Here is a 23,068-nt window from a genome sequence, read left to right as displayed (position 1 = left end):
TGGTACATGGTGACAGACAGCAGTCCAGTTTCATTCTTTTGCACGTGGCTTTCCAATTCTCCCAGCACCATTTATTGAAGAGGCTGTCTTTCCTCCATTGTATGTTTTTAGCTTCTTTGTCAAAAATTATCTGTCCATATTTATGGGGTTTTATTTCTGGGTTCTCAGTTCTATTCCTCTGGTCTATGTGTCTGTTTTTCTGCCAATACCATGCTGTTTTGATTATTGTAGCCCTGTAGTACAAGCTAAAGTCAGGGAGTGTGATACCTCCAGTATTGTTCTTTTTTTTTAAGATTGCTTTGGCTATTCGAGGTCTTTGTGGTTCCAAAGAAATCTGATGATTTTTTGTTCTATTTCTTTAAAAAATGCCATTGGGATTTTGATGGGGATTGCATTAAATCTGTACATTGCTTTGGGTAATATGGCCTTTTTAACTATGTTGATTCTTCCAATCCATGAGCACGCAATGTCTTTCCATTTCTTTGTGTCTTCTTCAATTTCTTTCAAAAATGTCTTACAGTTTTCAGCATATAGGTCCTTCACATCCTTGATTAAGTTTATTCCTAGCTATTTTATTCTTTTTGCTGCAATTGCAAAGGGAATTGTTTTTTGTATTTCTTTTTCTGAGATTTCATTGTCAGTATATGGGAATGCAATGGACTTTTGTACGTTGATTTTGTAGCCAGCAACTTTACTGTATTCGTTGATTGTTTCTAATAGCTTTTTGGTGGAGTCTTTAGGGTTTTCTATAATAGCATCACGTCATCTGCAAAGAGTGACAATTTAACTTCTTCATTCCCAATGTGGATGCCTTTTATTTTTTCTATTGCCTGATTGCTCTGGCAAGGACTTCCAACACTATGTTGAAAAGCAGAGGTGATAGAGGACATCCCTGTCGTGTTCCTGAATGTAGAGCAAAGGGCTTCAGTTTATCACCATTAATTATGAGATTAGCTGAGGGCTTGTCATATATGGCCTTTATTATGTTACGGTATTTTCCTTCTGTACGCATTTTATTAAGTGTTTTAATCATAAATGGATGTTGTATCTTGTCAAATGCTTTTTCTGCATGAATTGATATAATCATATGATTTTTGTCCTTTATTTTGTTTATGTGATGTATCACATTGATGGATTTGCAGATGTTGAACTATCCTTGTGCCCGGGGAATGACCCCACTTAGTCGTGATGAATAATCTTTTTAATGCATTGTTGTATTCGATTTGCTAGAATTATTTTAGGATTTTTGCATCTGTCTTCATCAGAGGTATTGGTCCGTAGTTTTCTTCTTTTGTGTTGTCCTTACCAGCTTTGGGTATCAGGGTAATGTTGGCCTCATAAAATGAGTTAGGGAGTACTGTCTCTTCTTCAACTTTTTGGAAGAGTTTGAGCAGGATTGGTATCAGATCCTCTGTGAAGGTTTGGTAGAATTGACTAGTGAAGCCATCTGGTCCCGGAGTTTTGCTTTGCGAAGGTTTTGGATGACTGATTCAATTTCGTTACTGGTGATCTGTCTGTTTAGATTTTCCAGTTCTTCATGGTTCAGCCTTGGAAGGTATATGTTCCTAAGAACTTGTCCATTTCTTCTAGGTTATTGAATTTAGTGGCATACAGTCCTTCATAGTATTCTTGGATGATCCTTTGTATTTCTGTGGTGTCTGTGATAACTTCCCCTTTTTCATTTCTGATTTTGTTAATTACTGTCTTCTCTCTTTTTATCTTAGTGAGTCTAGCCAAGGGTTTGTCAATGTTGTTAATCTTTTCAAAGAACCAGCTCTTTGTCACATTAATTTTTTCTATTGTCTTTTTGTTCTCTATTTCGTTTGATTCCGGTCTGATTTTTGTTATTTCCTTTCTTCTGCTGACCTTCAGTTTCACTTGTTCTTCTTTTTCTAGTTCTTTAAGGTGTAACATGAGGTTATTGATTTGGGATTTTTCTTGTTTCTTGAGATAGGCCTGTAATGATATAAATTTCCCTCTTAAAACTGCTTTCGCTGCATCCCCAAAATTTTGGCAGGATGTATTTACATTGTCATTTGTTTCTCTGTATCTTCTGATCTCTCCTTTAATTTCTTCATTGACCCAGTCAACCTTTAAAAGTATATTGTTTAATCTCCATGTATTTGTGTTTCTTTCTGCTTTCTTTTTGCAGTTGATGTCTAATTTCAAAGCTTTGTGATCAGAGAATATGCTTGGTATGATTTCAATCTTCTTAAATTTGCTGAGGCTGACTTTATGTCCCAATATATGGTCTATCCTTGAGAATGTTCCATGTACACTAGAAAAGAAGGTATAGTCTGAAGTTCTAGGATGAAGTGCTCTATATATGTCAATTATGTCCATTTCATCTAATGTGTATTTTAGGGCTGCTATTTCGTTATTTATTTTCTGTTTGGAAGATCTATCCATAGCTCTCATTGAGGTATTTAAGTCCCCTAGTATAATTGTGTTTTGGTCAATTTCTCCCTTTAGTTCTGTTAGTAGATGTTTGGTATATTTCGGTGCTCCGTGATTGGGGGCATAAATATTGATGACTGTTATGTCTTCTTGTTGTATACTCCCCTTTACCATTACGAAATGTCTATCTTTGTTTTTTGTTATCTTTTTCACCCTGAAGTCTGTTTCATCTGATATCATTATGGTTACACCTGATTTTTTCTGGGTACCATTTGCTTGGAATGTCAATTTCTACCCTTTCACTTTCAGTCTATGATTTTCCTTGTAGTTGAGATGTGTCTCTTGGAGAGAGCATATGGTTCGGTTTAGTTTTTTGATCCAATCAGCCACTCTGTACTTTTTTGTTGGTGAGTTCTGTCCATTTACATTTAGGGTGATTATTGATATGTGAGGATTTCCTGTCATTCTATCTTTAGTTTTCTGGTAAGGCTGTGTCTCCATTGTTACTTTGCTTTTTTGTTGTTGTCTATTATTCCTGTGGGGTTGTATTCTATGATGTTTCCCTGTGTTTCTTCTTTTATTACAGTATATATTTCAGTTCTGGATTTTTTTTTAGAGTGGTTACCCTTAAGTTTACGTTAAAAGAAAGTTGATATTTAGAGTATTCCATTTTCTTCAGCACGCTCACTTTCTACATTCCCATATTCCGGTTCAGGCCTTCACTCTCCCCCTTTTAATGTTTCGGTTGCCACAAATTGTCCCCGTTGATGGTGGTCGAATAGCGTCTTTTAGTATTTCTTGTAGTGCAGGTCGTGTATTAGAAAATTCACTCAGCTTCTGTATGTGTGGAAAGGTCTTTGTTACTCCTTCATATCTAAAGGATATCTATGCTGGATATATTATTCTTGGCTCATAATTTCTCTCTTTCAACAGTTTGAATATTTGGTTCCACTCCCTCCTGGCTTGTAGAGTTTCTGCTGAAAAATCTGATGATAATCTAATGTGCTTTCCTTTGTAGGTTACCGTCTTCTTTTTGCTGGCTGCCTTGAGGGTTCTTTCTTTGTCGTTGATTTCAGACAGCTTCAGTACAATGTGCCATGGGGAAGGCCTGTTGGGACTGAGGTAATTAGGTGTTCTATTTGCTTCTTGGATTTGAGGATCTAGTTCTGTCCACAAGTTTGGTAAGTTCTCATCGACAATTTGTTTGAATATATTCTCTGTTCCCTTCTCTCTTTCTTCTCCTTCTGGAATGCCCATTATTCTTATATTGCTCTTTCTGATGGAGTCAGAAAGTTCTTGTAGAGTTGTTTCATTTCTTTCAAGTCTCAAGTCTCTTTCGTCTTCCATCCGTGTAATTTCCAGGTTTCTTTCTTCTATGTCACTGATTCCTTCCTCCATCTGGTCAACTCTACTACCTAAGCTGGTTATTTCATTCTTAATTTCTTCTATTGAGTTCTTAATCTCCAGAAATTCTATTTGTTTTTTTTTTTTTAAATTTCAATCTCTTTCGTAAAATGCTCATGTTTTTCTTTGATTGTGTTTGTGAGTTCAATAGACTGCCTTTCTGTGTTTTCTTGCATCTCGTTGAGTTTTTTCAGAACTGCAATCTTGAATTCTCTGTCATTTAAGTCACATATTTCCATATCTTTAAGTTCCTTTTCTGGAGACTTTTCACTTTCTTTCTGAGCTGTCTTGGTGCCTTGGTTATTCGTGGCAAATACCGATTTATTATTTCTCTTCCTGGACATCTACAGGAGTGGCTTCTGCAACAGGTTGATAGGAAGAGGTCTTTCTTTTGTTTTCCAGTACTTGTTGGTAGAATGTTTTATTTTCTCTCCGACTGCAGCCTTTTTTTTTCTCTGTCTCACGATAGTGCTGTTTTCTCTGCACTATTCCAGCTTCTCACACAATGGTGGGATTCCCTGGGAGACGGGCTTCTCCTCTGTTAGTAGTTCGCCTGGGTCACAGGGCACAGGGTCTGTGTGGGTATTATCAGAGCTTTTGAAGTTCCAAAGCTCTTACTGCACCAGATTCTGAGCCGCTACGTTTCAGCAGTTCTGTTTCCTCCTGCAGGGATACACCCAGATAGGTGGGGCCAGGGGCGGGGTGAGTTGTGGGATGTAGCCCAGAGCAATGGCAGCGACCACCACCACAGCCAGTACTGCTTCCATAGCTCTCTGCCCTTTGCCAGAACTACTTGGGCTGTGAATCTGTGTCTGCAGTCCACAGTTCTCAGAACAGCAAATATTCTGTTCTTTTGATCTGACACTCCTACTCTTCCGCTTCTAGCACCGGGAGGTGGGGTGGGGGCGAGCTCTGGGAGGGTAGGGAGGGGACGGCTAGTCTCAGTGCCTCAGGCTTCTGTTCTCTTCTCAGCATTGAGGGCTTAAACCACTGTTATCAGCCTTCTTCCCTCAGTCTTTTCTCCGAGGTCTCTGCTGTGAGCGTTGGGTTCAGCCGTGTTATATGCTGTCCCCTCAGCCCTGTGGGCCATAAACGGAGCCCTAGCAGTCCGAGTTCTTCCCTGTCCCGCAGCTGCAGTAGTTCCGGGATGCAGCGAGCTCGGAGCACTGAGCTAGGTCTGCGTCCTGCGCCCCTGGCTCCTTCTCTGCACTTCTCCCTTCCCTCCTCCCCCGCTCGCGGGATTCGCCCACCTTTGGGCAAATTCAGTAGTGGGCCTCTTCATCTTGCCTGTCTGCTGTGCAGGGAGTCCTCTGTGGAGTTATAGTTGTTCCATTTGTTGTAAATTCCACGGGAGATTTACAGAGGCTCACCTCACGCCACCATTTTGATCGGAAATCTTCAAGCAGCAGGTTATTTATGTCTCAAACTCTTTAGAAGCTCAATACTGACACATTTAGCATTTAACTATACTTTTATCTTAAAGGCAAGGACACGGAATGAACTAACTTGTGATTCATTTAAGTAATTTCAGGTGACCTAGAGTTTTGGCTCTGAAATAGTCATTATGAAAGCATCATCAAATAAACATACCAGAATTAGGTCTTATCAAAATGGCGGTGGAAGGTGAGCCTCTATAAATCTCCCCTGGAATTTACAACAAATGGAACAACTATAACTCCACAAAGGACTCCCTGCACAGCAGACAGGCAAGAAGAAGAGGCCCAATACTGCATTCACCCAAAGGTGGGCGAATCCCGCGAGCGGGGGAGGGAAGGGAGAAGTGCGGAGACGGAATCGCATGGGCACAGGACACAGACCTAGCTCACTTCTCCGAGCTCGCTGCATCCCCGAACTACTGCACCTGCGGGAGAGGGAAGAACTCGGACTTCTAGGGCTCCGTTTATGGCCCACAGGGCTGAGGGGACAGCATATAACATGGCTGAACCCAACGCTCACAGCAGAGACCTCGGAGAAAAGACTGAGGGAAGAAGGCTGATAACGGTGGTTTAAGCCCTCAATGCTGAGCAGTGAACCGAAGCCTGAGGCACTGAGACTAGCCACCCCCTCCCTACTATCCCAGAGATCGACCCGCCACCACCTGCCCAGTGTTAGAAGCGGAAGAGTAGCAGTGTCAGATCAAAAGAACAGAATATTTGCTGGTATGAGAACTGTGGACCACAGACACAGATTTGCAGCCAAAGTAGCTCCGGCAAAGTGGAGGGAGCTGTGGAAGCAGGACGGGCTGTGGTGGTGGATCTCTGCCATTGCTCTGGGCCACCTATCACAACTCAACCCGCCCCTGGCCCCACCTGTCTGGACCGATCACTGCAGGAGTAAGCAGAAGTGCTGAAACATACGGACTCTGAATTTGGTGCAGTAAGAGCTTTGGAACTTCAAAAGCTCTCTGCATACCCACATGGACACAGCACCCTGTGACACAGGTGAACTATTAACAAAGGAGAAGTCTGTCTTCCAGATAGTCCCCTCGATTGTGTGAGAAGCTGGAATAGTGCAGAGAAAATATAGCGCTATCATGAGAGAGAGAAAAAAAGGCTACAGTCAGAGAGAAAATAAAACATTCTACCAACAAGTACTGGAAAACAAAAGAAAGACCTCTTCCTATCAGCCTGTTGCAGAGGCCACTCCTGTAGATGTCTAGGAAGAGAAATAATAAATCAGTAATTGCCATGAATAACCAAGGCAACAAGACAGCTCAGAAAGAAAGTGAAAAGTCTCCAGAAAAGGAACTTAAAGATATGGAAATATGTGACTTAAATGACAGAGAATTCAAGATTGCAGTTTTGAACAAACTCAACGAGATGCAAGAAAACACAGAAAGGCAGTTTAATGAACTCAGAAACACAGTCAAAGAACACCATGAGCATTTTACGAAAGATATTGAAATTTAAAAAAAACAAAAACAAATAGAATTTCTGGAGATTAAGAACTCAATAGAAGAAATTAAGAATGAAATAACCAGCATAGGTAGTAGAGTTGACCAGATGGAGGAAGGAATCAGGGACATCGAAGATAGAAACCTGGAAATTACACGGATGGAAGAAGAAAGAGACTTGAGACTTAAAAGAAATGAAACAACTCTACAAGAACTTTCTGACTCCATCAGAAAGAGCAATATAAGAATAATGGGCATTCCAGAAGGAGAAGAAAGAGAGATGGGAACAGAGAATATATTCAAACAAACTGTCGATGAGAACTTCCCAAACTTGTGGACAGAACTGGATCCTCGAACCCAAGAAGCGAATAGAACATCTAATTACCTCAATCCCAACAGGCCTTCTCCAAGGCACATTGTACTGAAGCTGTCTGAAATCAACGACAAAGAAAGAACCCTCAAGGCAGCCAGCGAAAAGAAGATGGTAACCTACAAAGGAAAGCCCATTAGATTATTATCAGATTTTTCAGCAGAAACTCTATAAGCCAGGAGGGAGTGGAACCAAAGATTCAAACTATTGAAACAGAGAAATTCTGAGCCAAGAATAATGTATCCAGCAAAGATATTCTTTAGATATGAAGGAGGAAAAAAGAATTTTCCAGACATATAGAAGCTGAGGGAATTTTCTAATACACGACCTGCACTACAAGAAATACTAAAGGAGACTATTCGACATCCATCAACAGGGACATTTTGTGGAACCGAAACATAAAAAGGGGTCAAATAAAGGCCAGAACCGGAATATGGGAATGGAGAAAGTAAGCGTGCTGAAGAAAATGGAATACTCTAAATATCAAACTTTCTTTTAAATAAACTTAAGGGTAACCACTCAGAAAAAAAAATCCAGAACTGAAATACATAGTGTAATGAAAGAAGATATAGATGGAAACATCATAGAATACCACCATACAGAATTAACAGAAAACAAGAAAAAGGCCAAGAAACAGTGGAGACACAGCCTTATCAGAAAACTAAAGATAGAATGACAGGAAATCCTCACATATCAATAATCACCCTAAACGTAAATGGACTGAACTCACCAATAAAAAGGCACAGAGAAACAGGTTGGATCAAATAACAAACCCAACCATATGCTGTCTCCAAGAGACACAGGTCAGCTACAAGAACAAGCATAGACTCAAAGTGAAAGGGTAGAAATTGACATTCCAAGCAAATGGTACCCAGAGAAAATTAGGTGTAGCCAAAATGATATCAGATGAAACAGACTTCAGGGTGAAAAAGATAACAAGAGACAAAGATGCACATTTCATAATGGTAAAGGGGACTACACAACAAGAAGACATAACAGTCATCAACATTTATGCCCCCAATCAGAGCACTGAAATATACCAAGCAACTACTAACAGAACTAAACGGAGTAATTGACCAAAACACAATTATACTAGGGGACTTAAATACATCATTGATAGCTATGGATAGATCATCCAAACAGAAAATAAATAACGAAATAGCAGGCTGAAATGAAACATTAGATGAAATGCACTTAACTGACATATATAGAGCACTTCGTCCTAAAACATCAGACTATACATTCTTTTCTAGTGTACATGGAACATTCTCAAGGACAGACCATATATTGGGACATAAAATCAGCCTCAGCAAATTTAAGAAGATTGAAATCATACCAAGCATATTCTCTGATCACAAGGCTTTGAAATTGGATATCAACTGCAAAAAGAAAGCAGGAAAAACACAAATATATGGAGAGTAAACAACATACTTTTAAAGAACGACTGGGTCAAAGAAGAAATTAGAGGAGAGATCAGAAGATACACAGAAACAAATGACAATGAAAATGCATCCTACCAAAATTGTGGGGATGCAGTGAAAGCAGTTTTAAGAGGGAAATTTATATCATTACAGGCCTATCTCAAGAAACAAAAAAAATCCCAAATAATTAACTTCATGTTACAACTTAAAGAACTAGAAAAAGAAGAACAAGTGAAACCCAAGGTCAGCAGAAGAAAGGAAATAACAAAAATCAGAGCAGAACCAAATGAAATAGAGAACAAAAAGACAATAGAACTAATTAATGTGACAAAGAGCTGGTTCTTTGAAAAGATTAACAACATTGACAAACCCTTGGCTAGACTCACTAAGATAAAAAGAGAGAAGACAGTAATTAACAAAATCAGAAATGAAAAACGGGAAGTTATCACGGACACCACAGAAATGCAGAGGATCATCCAAGAATACTATGAAGGACTATATGCCACAAAATTCAATAACGTAGAAGAAATGGACAAGTTCTTAGAAACATATAGCATTCCAAGGCTGAACCATGAAGAACTGGAAAATCTAAACAGACCGATCACCAGTAATGAAATTGAATCAGTCATCCAAAACCTTCCCAAAAGCAAAAGCCCGAGACCAGATGGCTTCACTAGTCAATTCTACCAAACCTTCAAAGAGGATCTAATACCAATCCTGCTCAAACTCTTCTGAAAAATTGAAGAAGACACAGTATTGCCTAACTCATTTTATGAGGCCAACATTACCCTGACACCAAATCCTGGTAAGGACAACACAAAAGAAGAAAACTACAGACCAATATCTCTGATGAATACAGATGCAAAAATCCTGAACAAAATTCTAGCAAATCGAATACAACAATGCATTAAAAAGATTATTCATCACGACCAAGTGGGGTTCCTCTCCGGGGCACAAGGATGGTCCAACATCCACAAATCCATCAATGTGATACATCACATAAACAAAATAAAGGACAAAAATCATATGATTATATCAATTGATGCAGAAAAAGTATTTGAGAAGATACAACATCCATTTATGATTAAAACACTTAATAAAATAGTAACGGAAGGAAAAAACTTTTACATAATAAAGGCCATATATGACAAGCCCTCAGCTAATCTCATAATTAATGGTGAAAAACAGAAACCCTTTGCTCTACGTTCAGGAACACGACAGGGCTGTCCCCTATCACCTCTGGTTTTCAACACAGTGTTGGACGTCCTCGCCAGAGCAATCAGGCAAAATAAAGAAATAAAAGACATCTAAATTGGGAATGAAGAAGTTAAATTATGACTCTTTGCAGATGACACGATGCTACATGTAGAAAAACCTAAAGACTCCATCAAAAAGCTATTAGAAAGAATCAACGAATACAGTAAAGTTGCTGGCTACAAAATCAACGTACAAAAGTCCATTGCATTCCTATATACTGACAATGAAATCTCAGAAAAAGAAATACAAAAAACAATTCCCTTTGCAATTGCAGCAAAAAGAATAAAATACCTAGGAATAAACTTAACCAAGGATGTGAAGGACCTATATGCTGAAAACTGTAAGACATTTTTGAATGAAATTGAAGACACAAAGAAATGGAAAGACATTCCGTGCTCATGGATTGGAAGAATCAGTATAGTTAAAATGGCCATATTACCCAAAGCAATATACAGATTTACTGCAATCCCCATCAAAATCCCAATGGCAGTTTTTAAAGAAATGGAACAAAAAATCATCAGATTTCTTTGGAAGCACAAAAGAACCCGAATAGCCAAAGCAATCTTAAGAAAAAAGAACAATACTGGAGGTATCACACTCCCTGACTTTAGCTTGTACTACACGGCTACAATAAAGAAAACAGCATGGTATTGGCAGAAAAACAGACACATAGACCAATGGAATAGAATCGAGAACCCAGAAATAAAACCACATAAATATGGACAGATAGTTTTTAGACAAAGAAGCTAAAAACATACAATGGAGGAAAGACAGCCTCTTCAATAAATGGTGCTGGGAGACTTGGAAAGCCACGTGCAAAAGAATGAAACTGGACTGCTGTCTGTCACCATGTACCAAAATTAATTCAAAATGGATCAAAGACTTAAGCATAAGACCTGACACAATAAACTGCATAGAAGAAAACATAGGTACTAAACTTATGGACCTTGGGTTCAAAGAGCATTGTATGAATTTGACTTCAAAGTCAATGGAAGTGAAAGCTAAAATAAACGAATGGGACTATATGAAACTTAAAAGCTTCTACACAGCAAAAGAAACTATCGACAAAATAAAGAGGCAACCAACCGAATGGAAGAAGATTTCTGCCAACAGTGCCTCCGATAAGGGGCTAATATCCAGAATATACAAGGAACTCATGAAACTCAACAACCAAAAAACAAACAACCCAATTGAAAAATGGGCAGAGTATCTGAAGAGACATTTCTTCAAAGAGGACATACAAATGGCAAATAGACATGTGAAGAAATGCTCAACATCACTAATCATCAGAGAAATGCCAATGAAAACCACAATGAGATATCACCTCACCCCAGTCAGAATGGCTATTATCAACAAGACAAATAGGAAGAAGTGTTGGAGAGGCTGTGGAGAAAAAGGAACCCTCATACACTGTCTGTGGGAATGCAGACTGGTGCTGCCGTTATGGAAGGCAGTGTGGAGGTTCCTCACAAAGTTACGAATATAATTACTATATGACCCAGCAATCCCTCTCCTGGGTATCTACCCAAAAAATCTGAAAACATTTATACATAAAGACACGTGTGCCGTAATGTTCATTTCAGCTTTGTTTACTGTGGCCAAAACATGGAAACAACCAAAATGTCCTTCGATAGATGAATGGATAAACAAGTTATGGTACATATACACAATGGAATAGTATTTGGCGGTAAGAAAAGATGAAATAGGATCATTTGTGACAATATGGATGGGTCTGGAGAGTACAACGCTAAGTGAAATAAGTCAGACAGAGAAAGCAGAGAACCATATGATTTCACTGATATGTGGTATATAAACCAAAAACAAGAAAAGAACAAGACAAACAAATGAGAAACAAAAACTCATAGACACAGACAATAGTTTAGTGGTTACCAGAGGGTAAGGGGAGAGGGGGGTGGGAGATGAAGGTAAGGTGGATCAAGTATATGGTGATGGAAGGAGAACTGACTCCGGGTGGTGAACACAGAATGGGATTTATAGATGATGTAATACAGAGTTGTACACCTGAAATCTATGTAATTTTACTAACAATTGTCACCCCCGGAAACTTTAAAAAAAATTAAAATACCATAGAAAGGGGTATGTGAAACATACGGCAAGTTTCTCACCAAGTAGGAAAGATCCAGACTAAGATTATTCACTTTGATATGAACATTTAAAAAAAATTCAAGAGGATTTCTGGTCGAGGTGGCTCGGTCGATTCTTGCTTGGATGCATTCTTCTCTGCTCCAAAAAAAACCCATACATACAAATATACACACACACAAATACGTACGTACGTATGTATGTACAACATACATACATAGTTATATATGTACATACCAGGGGTGCCAAAAAATGTATACAACGGGACACTTTGGTCATCGCTGGTCAAGCAGTAGTTCGCTGTAATCAGAAGTGTCTGGATGCTGATGGTAACCACTTTGAGCACCTCTTATAATTGCAGAAGTCAAACGTGACTTGTATTCATCTTTTATTATCGGTATATATTGAGTATTACAATTTTAATACAGTTTTCCTTTCTTAAAACGTGTATACATTTTTTGGGGGACCCTGTGTACATAAAAAGATACACCCAAAGATATAGCTAGGCGTGAAAACAAGACAAACATTTCTGTGAAATACAAAAACAGAAAATCCAAGTGGTAATAGAGGATGGAGCTCTTCCTGGTATCCCTCTGCAACACACAGTATAGTTTTGCATTTTTTAACTTTATATGAATGGCATTATACTGTATGCATTCGTCTTCAGCTACCTGTTTGAATTAAAAAAAAATACTTCATTTTTAGAACAGAAAAACTTACAGATTTACAGAAAAAGTTAGAAGAAGCACAGAGAGTTCTCATATACCCTGCACCCAGTTTCCTCTATTATTAACACCTTACATGACTGTGGTACATGTGTTAAAAAGATGAAATAAGATTGATATATTATTCTTAACTAAAGTCCATTGTATTGCTTCTTTCGATTTCCTTAGTTTTTTCCCTAATGTCCTTTTTCTGTTCCAGGACCCCATCCAGGATACCGGAGGACATTTAGTCATGTATCTTTAGGCTCCTCTTGGCTGTGGCCATTTCTCAGATTTTCTTCGTTTGGAATGATCTTCAGTTTTGAGGAGTACTGATCAGGCATTTTGTAGGGTGCCCCACTACTAGAAATTTTCTGGTGTTTTTCTCATCGTTAGATTGGGGTCATGGATTATTGGGAGGAAGACCACAGAGGAAAAATTCAATTTAGATCACATCGTACCAAGCACAACTACCATCGACATTCCTGATGACTGTTGATGTTGGCCTTGAGCATCTCGCTGAAGTACTGTTAGTTTTCTACACTGTAATGTTACTCGTGTTTTTCCGCCTTTCCATACTGTACTCTTTGGAAAGAAGTCACTATAAGTAGCTGGAAACTAAGGGGTGGGGAGTTAAGCTCCCCCTCCTTGAGATGGAGCATCTACATAAAATACTTAGAATTCATCTGCATGTGAGATTTGTCTCCTCTCCCCCATTTATCAATTTACTCAATTGTCTTATTTATCATCAGTATGGACTCATAACGTGTTTCCCTTAAAATAAGATCGGGTCTTATATTAATTTTTGCTCCAAAAGACACATTATGGCTTACGTTCAGGGGATGTCATCCTGAAAAATCATGCTAGGGCTTATTTTCCGGTTAGGTCTTATTTTTGGGGAAACACGGTAGGTATTTCTTCTATACTTTGGGTTACATTCCAATATTATTTAGTTTGTTTCATAAATTGTTCCAGCTTTGGTCACTGGAAACTCTTTCAGTTGGCTCCTGTGATCCTTTGACATACCCCTAACAATGTTTTTATCTGTTGCTTTTAGCGCTTCCTAATTTTCTGGCACTAAAAAATGCTCAAGGCTTGTGTATATTTCCTGCTCCAGTACTAGAATCAGCCATTTCTCTATGGAGCCTGGGTTCCTTTATTAGAGAATGGTATGAGAAACTAAGATCTGGGTGCTGAGCATGTTTGTTGCTACTGGAATGTCATTCCATTTAGATCCTCTCAGCTGACAGAGAAAAAAAAAAAACATGTTTAACGTAACCTGTGTGTATACACATATCTATAAATATTTCTGTATGTAATCATCTACACATTAAGTTAAACATGAGTTCACACTGATGTCTCCAACTCTAAACCACTGTCACATGGATCATTCTAGCTTCCTCCTTTTGCTTATCTGTAAATTCCAATAGTGGGAAACCTGGCTCCCACCATCTGCCATCTGTTTACTTTATTATTCCATTTCATTATACATGTATATCAATATTAGATTTGTTAACCAGTACCTCCATGGGACACAACCTTATCAGCTAGGGTACAGTGATTACGTGCCGGCCTGTTTGCCTCTCTGCCTCCACACTCCACACATTTCCAAAGATACTTAGGTCAGCACCTTTTCCCTAATACTTTCACTGAGGTAGCTTCATTTATTTATAACACAGTTGGATTCTCCTGTCAGTCTGCATTCTTTCCTAGGGTTCCTCCATTTCCTAAATGATTTTAATATTTATATACATTAATGGTCACTCTTCATGCTGTAGTTTTATGGACTTTGATAAATACATGTCTTGCATCCACTATTACAGTATCATACCAACTAATTGTACTGCCCTAAAAATCCCTTGTGCTTCACCTATTCCTCTCTTCCTCACTGCCCCCAAAGTCTCGGCAACCATTGATCATTTACTGTTGCTGTAGTTTTGTGTTTTCTGAATGTCACATAATTGGAATCATATAATATGCTGTCTTTTCATACTGGCTTCTTTCACTTACTAATATGCATTTATAGTCCCTCTATGTCTTTTTGTGCTTTCTTTTTTCATTGCTGAATTATATTCCATTATATAGATGTAGCACAAGTGAATGTATCCATTTATCTATAGAAAAACATCTTGATTGCAAGTTTTTGCCCATTATGAATAAAACTGCTATGAGCATTCACATGCTGCCTTTGTATGAATATAGGTATTCAAATCAATTTGGAGTAAATAACTGGAAGCACAATTACTGGATCTTATGGTAAAACCATGTTTAGCTTTGTAAGAGACTGTCAAACTATCTTCCGAAGAGGATGTAGCATTTTGTATTCTCACCATCAATGAAAAAGAGTTCCTGTTGCTCAGAATCCTCAATAGCATTTGGTACTGTGAATTTTATTGGGAATTTTAGCCATTCTAATAGGTGTATAATGGCATCTCATTATTGTTTTATTTTGCAATTCCCTGATGATAAACGATGAGCTCCTTTTCACATGCTTATTTGACATGTATATATACGTATATCATGATATACACACGTATATAACTTCTTTCATGTTTCATTTGTTTTTGTTTTTTTGGCCCAATTTTTGAGTACTTTGTTTTACTACTGTTGAGTTTCAAAAGTTCTTTGTGTGTTTTGGATAGAAGTCCTTTATTTGACATGTGTTTTGCAAATATTTTCTTCTAATCTGTGGCTTTTTTATTCTCTTAAAAGTATCTTTCATATAGCATAAGTTTATAATTTTAACAAAGTCTGATACATTAATTTTTTTCTCTCATAAACCACGCTTTTGCTGTTGTATCTATAAATGTTGCTGTAGTTATAAATACATCACCAAACACAAGGTCCCTTAAATTTCCTCCTGTTTTCTTCCAGGAATTTTATGGTTTAGTGTTTTATATTTAGATCTATAATCCATTTGGAGTTTATTTTTTTTTGAAGAATGCAAAACCTGTGTTTAGATTCATTTATTTTTGCATGTGGATAACCAGTTATTCCAGCACAATTTGATAAAAAGACTATCCTTTCTCCATTGAATTGCCTTTGCTCCCTTGTCAAAAATCAGTTCACTATATTTGTGTGAGTCTATTTCTGGAGTCTATATTCTGTGTAATTGATCATTGTGTCTTTTTTTTTCACCAACACCAAACTACTTGATTATAGTATATCTTGAAGTTGAGTTGTGTCAGTTCTCCAACTTTCTTCTTCTCCTTCTTCGGTATTGTGTTAGATATTCTGAATCTTTTGTCTTTCCATATAAACTCAGAATCAGTTTGTCTATATCCACAAAATAGCTTGCTGGGATTTTGTTGGGACTGTGGAATTTATATACCAATTTGGAAAGAACTGATATGTTAACAATATTGTCTTCCAATCCCTAAACATGGGACAGCTCTGCATTTATTTAGATCTTTAATTTTTCAGCAGGCTTTTACATTTTCTGTATATAGATTCTGTACATATTTTGTTAGATTTATACCTAATTATTTCACTATTTTGTGGTGCTATTGTAAATAGTGTTTTTTATTTCAACTGGAAGTGTTCATTTCTTGGTATACAAGAAAAAAACCTAACTTTTATATATAAACCTTGTATCCTCCAACCTTGTTAAACTCACTTATTAGTTCCAGGAGTTGTTTTAGGTTGTTGTTGTTGAATGTTTGGGGTTTTCTACATAGACCTACATGTCATCTGAACAAAGACATTTTTATTTTTTTCCTTTCCAATTTGTGTGCTTTTTATTTTATTTTCTTGTTTTTATTTCACTAGCTAGCATTTCTAGCACAATATATATAAAAAAAGTGGGGAGAGTGGATATTCTTGCATTGTTTCTGATCGAAGGGGAAAACATCCGGTTTCTCACAACTAAGTATGAATTTAACTGGAGGGTTTGTAGATATTCTTTATCAAGTTGAGGATGTTCCCCTGTCTGTAGTCCTCATTTGCTGAGAGTTTTTGTCATTAATGGGTGTTAAATTTTGCCAGTGCTTTTTCTATGTCAACTGAAGTAATGATGATTTTTTTTTCCCTTTAGCCTGTTGACGTGGTGGATGACATTAATTGATTTTGAAATGTTGGACCAGCTTTATTTTTATTTTTCAGTCAAAATTTCAATGAAATATTTTGATTTTCCTAATATTTAAGATTTTTGCATCTATGCTCATGAGAGAGACTGGTTTGTAGTTTTTCTTTACTGTAATATGTCTTTATCTGGTTTTGATATTAAGCTAAGGCTGGCTCTCATAAAGAGTCAGAAAGTGCTCCCATTGCTTCTGGTTTCCGGAAAAGATTGTAGAGAATGAGTATCATTTTATATGATTCCATTTTCACCCCTCTCTAATCATATCAATTATGCTTTTTATATTTTTTAGTGGTTGCCTTAGAGTTTGCAATACACATTTACAAGTAATCTAATTCCACTGTCAATTAACCCTATATCATTTCACAGATAGTGCAGAGACCTTATAACTTAGTTATATATACTAAATACCAATTCCCCCTTCTGTCCCTTATAACATTCCTGCCATTCATTTCACTTATCCATACGCTAAAATTACCTAACACATTGCTATTACTTTGAATAGTTTTCTTTTAGATCATTTAAAATAAGTAAATGAAAGATTTACTTTCACATATTCCTTCTTCTATGCTCTTCCTTTCTTTATAGAGATCTGATTTTCTAACCAATATCATTTTCCTTTTCTCTGAAGAACTTTTTTTTTAAAAAAAACACACATTTCTTGCAAGACAGGTTTATACTGGCAACACATTCCCTCAGTTTTTGTTTGATAAAAGTCTTTATTTTTCCTTTACTTTTGAAGGATCCTTTTGCTGGATACAGAATTCCAGGTAGGTGGGTCCCCCACCCCAATACTTTAGATATTTCACTCCACTCTCTTCTTGCTTGCATGGTTTCTCATGAGAAGTCCAATGCAGTTCTTAGCTTTGTTTCTCTATAGGTAAAGTGTTGTTTTCCTCTGGCTGTTTTCAAGATTTTGTCTTTCTCTTCTCAAACACAAGTTTCTGTGTTTGAACAAGATATGCTTAGGTATAATTTCTTGGTAGTTACCGTGTTTCCTCGAAAATAAGACCAGGCCTTACATTAATTTTTGCTCCAAAAGTCGCATGAGGGCTTATGTTCAGGGGATATCATCCTGAAAAATCATGCTAGGGCTTATTTTCCGGTTAGGTCTTATTTTCAGGGAAACACGGTATTCTGCTTAGTGTTCTCTTCTCAGATCCTGGATTAGTGATCTGGAATCTGTCATTAATTTTGGAAAATTCTCAGCCATCCTTGCTTCCAATATTTCTTCTCCTCTCTCTCTCATCCTTCTGGTATTTCAATAATATGTATGTTATACCTTTTGAAATTGTCCCATAGTTCTTGGATAGTCTGTTCCATTTTTCAGTCTTTTTTCTCTTTGCATTTCAGTGTGTGACATTTCTATTGACATGTCTTCAAGCTTATTGATTTTTCCTTGGCCGTATCCAGTCTACTGATGAGACTCTCAAATGAATCATTTCTATTGTAGTGTTTTTAACTTCTGGCATCTACTTTTGATTCTTAGAGTTTCTATCTCTCTGCTTATCCATCTGTTTTTGCATGTTGTATACGATTTCCAATAGACTCTTTAGCATATTAATCATAGTTATTTCAAATTCTATATATATGACCATTCCAAAACCTGTGTCAAGTCTGAATTTGGTTCTGATGCTTGTTTTTGTCTCTCGAGACTGTTTTTGTTTGTTTTTAGCATTCCTTATAATTCTTTTTTGTTGAAAGCCAGACTTGATGTATAATGTAATAGGAACTGAGGTAGTAAACAGGCCATTAGTGTGAGGTTTTATGTTAATCTGGCCAGGAGTTGGTCTGTGTTTAATGTTTTCTCTAGCTGGAGGTGTCACTGGTTTCCATTTCCTCTCATGTCCTTGTTTTTGTCTCCCCTGTTTTCTTTGGGTCTCCCTAAAAACTTCTTAAATGGATTCTGAGCTTTGCAGGTCGTTCAGTTGTAATTATCATACGGAAGCCCTGTTGAGGTGGTGGTAAGCTGTGGGGTGAGGGGAGACATTCTACAATCCTATAATTCTCAGTCTTTCAGCTTGCCTGTGTCCCCAGCCTGTACCCTTCACAAGTGTTCCACAGCATTTTTTCTCCTCTCTCTTAGATGAGACAGGAAGGCTAGAGGAGCCTGAAGTCACATAATTTCCCTTCTCTCACACTGGAGAAGGCTTTGGTAAAGTTGTTTCACTTGCTGGATAGCCCTTAGTTAGGTAGAAGCTCTGTGTGTTTTTCAAAATGATTACCTTTCCCCTCCCCATGCCAGGAACAGGAGATGTTTTTCTTGGCTCTTCAACTTGAGAACCTAGCGGGGTTCCTGGAGGTAAAAGTCATGAAAACGTGGGGCCCTCACAGACGGCAGCCTCTAAGAGTTTGTCATTCAAACACTAATCTACACTGTGCCTCAAGCAATTTGTCAAAGTTACCACTTAGGTATTGCTACCAGTTTATGGCTCCAGTGTTTTCCACTCCTAATAAGCAGATCTGAGCTGTGATTCTCTGTAATTGCCTCTCTCCAGATTTCAGAGTTGCAGTTTGCTCTGGAACTTCAATTCTCTGATGGGTCCAAGAAAAAGTCGTTGATTTTTAGTTTTGGGGCTGTTTTTCATGTTGTAAGACAGAGTGGTGACTTCCAAACACTTTACATGTTGGATTTGAAACCAGAAGTCTGCAACTAGTTTTTTTCATTCAACATTATGTTTGGGAGTTGCATCCAGGTTGATACCAGTAGTTATATTTTATTCATTTTCTCTACTGTATAGTATTCTATTTTACAAATATACCAGACTTTATCCATTCTCTTACTGATGAACATGTATGTTGTTAACAAATAATGCCACAATGAGCATCCTTTTAACATCTCCGAATGTGCACGTGTAAGAGTTCCTCTGGGATAGGTAGGAGTGGGGTTGTTGACTTTTAGTGTGTGAGCATCTCCCATTCTAGTAGATATTGCCACGACGTTCTTGAAAGTGGTTGTACCCATTTATATTCAGCCAGAAGTATATTAGAGTTCTTACTATTCCATATGTTCACCAATACTTGGCATTGTCAGGCCTTTAAATGTATGCCAACATCCTGGGTATTAAATGGTATCTCACAGTAGTTTTATTTTGCATTTTTCTGGTTACTAATGAGACTTCACAAGTTAACTGGTCATTCATATTTTCTCCTCTGTGTGTTGCCTATTCATATCTTCTGACCATTTTTATTTGGCTGTTTGTGTTTTCTTATTGATTTGTAGGGAAGGATTTCCTTAAAATGACTCAAAAAGCACAAACCATCAAATAAAATACTAATGCCATGATTACATTAAAATGAAACTTCTGCTTAACACAAGACATCAGAAGAAATGTTAAAAAAATAAGCCACCTACTGGGAAAATATATTTGCTAAATAAGCAGCAAGGGTTTGTATTCAGAATTTAAACAGTATCTCTGTAAATAATATGAAAAACTTAATCATATAATGGACAGAAAGGATCAGGCAACTCACAGAAGGTTCTTGAAAGGCTAATAAATGTGTGATTACATGTATAATTTCACTAGAAATCAGGAACATGCAAATTAAAACCTTTCAAATATATTAGACTGGCAAAAATGAAAAAAAGTCTACAAAGTCTTGGTGAAGATGTGAAAGAGATCTCTGAAACCCTGGCCATGGAGCTGAAGATATACATACCCTATATCATAGTAATTCTATTCCTAGGCATGCAAAGTACAACAGTCATTCTTAAAATGTCACTCTCAGACCAGCAACAACAGCATCTCCTGGGAACTTGTTGAAAATGCAAATTCTCAGGCCGTACTCCAGATCTACCGAATAAAGAATTTTGGGGCTGGAGCCCAGCAATGTGTTTTAACAAGTCTGCCAGGTGATTCTGGTGCACACTAACATTTGAAAATCACTGCAACAGAGCAATATTCTTCCAATTTTTTTGACTAAGATCTACACGAAGAAGTGCATATTACATTCCGGCCCATGCACATACACCCCTCCCACCATGCACACAGGCACGCTCACAAACCAAAAACTTCAAGAAACAGTAACTATTGTTACTCTATGGAACACAGTTTGATATTTTCTATTCTATTCTATTTCATTTCATTAAAAAATTGCTGGTTATGGGGTGGCCAGTTAGCTCATTTGGTTAGAGCGAAGGTTGCCAGTTTGATCCCCGCATGGGCCACTGTGAGCTGCGCCCTCCTTAAAAAAAAAAAAAAAAAAAAAAATGCTGGTTATAACCAACTAACTGTGCAATACTGCTTATTGCAGAATTGTCTGTAATAGCAAAAAATGAAAAGAAAAATCTTCAGGAGAATGAATAAATGAATTTACTATATTTCTGCAATGGAATACTACTTAGTTCCTTCTATCACTAGAAATAAATTTCAAAAACATCATGTATACTGAGTCAAAAAAGCAAGTTGTAGCAAGATATGTACAGTGTGATTTCATCTATATAGTTTCACAATAGGTAAAATTATATGTTGTTTATGAATATATAGCTATGAAGTAAAAATATAAACCAAGGATTATTTATAACTTTACTTAGACATTTGCCAACTTCTCAAAATTTAGAAGCCCTGTGCTTTCACTTTGCTGCTTAGCTACTAGCAACTTAAGTCATATGTCATATGAAAGCCAGGTGCAGCACTCTGAAGAGAAAACTCATGTGATAACAGGAAACCACATTCCCAACCAGGCAGTTGATTATTTATTGACTAATTCCAGAGGTACCATGGCTACCAGATATGGTGGTCCTAGGAATACTATTTAATTTATTATTTCCCTAGGAAATTCGAGGTTACTTGTCCTTTAATTTAGGGCTTCTAGTAGGTATGAACTAGTCTCTTCAAGATTTCTTCAAAATGCTAACGGTAGCTTAGGACCTCAAAAACCCACAGAGAACATCATAGGAAATACTACTTACATAGTATGCAGAGAAAGAATAGTCAAGGCCAAGGAAAAAGTACAATCACTATGCCTACGTCATAATTCTTTGATATAATCAAAGCAAATTTAAAAGTATTACTTTAGGTAGAGGTAAATTAAAATGAAAACAACCCGTTTTTTTCTTGGTTTAGCCTATACCTTGTTTGGCTCCCCTGGATTATATGAAGAAAACATAGGAATTTTTCGGATCTCTTCCTCTGACAAACGATTTCTCTGGATCTCATCTTCTGGGACAAATCCTATTGGCTGCGTCAGCTTCTTAGGCCCAGTCCAACACTGCTCAGGTGAATTATCAATAACTTTTGCCACATGGAGACTGGGACCTTTACCCTGTGCTGCCTGTTTTCCCTTGTCCTGGAGTAATGACGGGTTCTCAGCTGTGCCACTATCTCCCACTGATGTAGCTGAGACCAGTGAGTGGGAAGCAAAGGGTTCACCTCTCATAAGTTGGAACTCTTCAAGACGTTTTTTCATTATCATCTCTTGGTAAAAACTTTCCAGGTTGTTCATGGGATCACCTTTGTTCTTCTTTTGGGGTTCATCTGGATCAAGACAAAGAGATAGGGAAGTTCTACAAAGCCTACCAATACAACCTTTGACAATTAATAAAAGTTAAATCTTGGATCTCAGATATAGAAATTCTGCTGGGGAAGGTGTTTAAAACCTGCGACAAATGACAACCAAACAAGGCTGGAACTATGGTGAGGCAAGTGAGGCACTTGGGGTGCAAAATTTAAGGAGGTGCTCACTCTCAGGGTCATGCAAGTACATACACCTAAATGATAAGTACATTGGAAAATGTAACCTGTATGACCTTATCACACTTCACAAAATTAGTAATAATTCTTTAGTATCATCTAATACCAAGTTTGTATTCAAATGACCCTGATTATCTCAAAGATATCTTTTAACACTTGGTTGTTCTATTTAGGATCTAAATCAGCCTTTGGCTGTGATATCTCTTAAGACTCTTTTACTTTAAAACAGTATCCCTTCTTTCCCACCCCTCCAACCCATTTCCCCCCAATACTATGGATTTATTAGAGGAACCACATTGTTTGTTCACAGAACAAATGTATTTGACTGATTGTTCCTCGTGGTATTGTTTAACTTGTCCTCAATCTCCTCCATTCCTTACAATCTGGCAGTTAAATCTAGACCTATCTAGAACTAGTTTACGGAATACAGTACCCACTGACCACACAAATCTATTTAAATTAATTTTTTAAATGTCAGTTCCTCAGTTAAACTAGCCACATTTCAAATACTCAACAGCCACGTGTGGCTAGTGGATACCATATCAGGCAGAAAAGAAAAGACCATTTACATCATTGGAGAAAGTTGCATTGGCTAGTACCGATCTAGGTTTGATTACATACAGGCTCAATATTTTTAGGCAAGAATCCTCCATAGATACATGTGTACTTCCTATTCCATCATGAGGCACATAATGTTTGGTGGTTCCATTTTTAGTGATGCTGAAATTGATCAGTGGATTCAGGTGGT

General features: G+C 37.5%; 1 protein-coding gene across 4 annotated transcripts in view; it reads right to left on the bottom strand.

Annotated features, from left to right (window-relative positions):
• Window positions 1–23,068, bottom strand: part of RBM41 (RNA binding motif protein 41) — a 68,534-nt gene that overhangs the window by 11,850 nt on the left and 33,616 nt on the right. For all 4 annotated transcript variants that reach the window (XM_033117440.1, XM_033117449.1, XM_033117424.1 and 1 more), the window contains one exon: window positions 21,701–22,104. In XM_033117440.1, coding sequence (XP_032973331.1) covers window positions 21,701–22,104 — 404 coding nt within the window. The remainder of the gene's footprint in view (window positions 1–21,700; window positions 22,105–23,068) is intronic.

This window comes from Rhinolophus ferrumequinum, chromosome X (genome assembly GCF_004115265.2).
Source record: "Rhinolophus ferrumequinum isolate MPI-CBG mRhiFer1 chromosome X, mRhiFer1_v1.p, whole genome shotgun sequence".
In the NCBI taxonomy this organism is placed as follows: Eukaryota; Metazoa; Chordata; class Mammalia; order Chiroptera; family Rhinolophidae; genus Rhinolophus; species Rhinolophus ferrumequinum.
The sequence above is the reverse complement of the archived record's forward strand: the minus strand, read 5'-3'. Positions and strand labels throughout refer to the sequence as shown.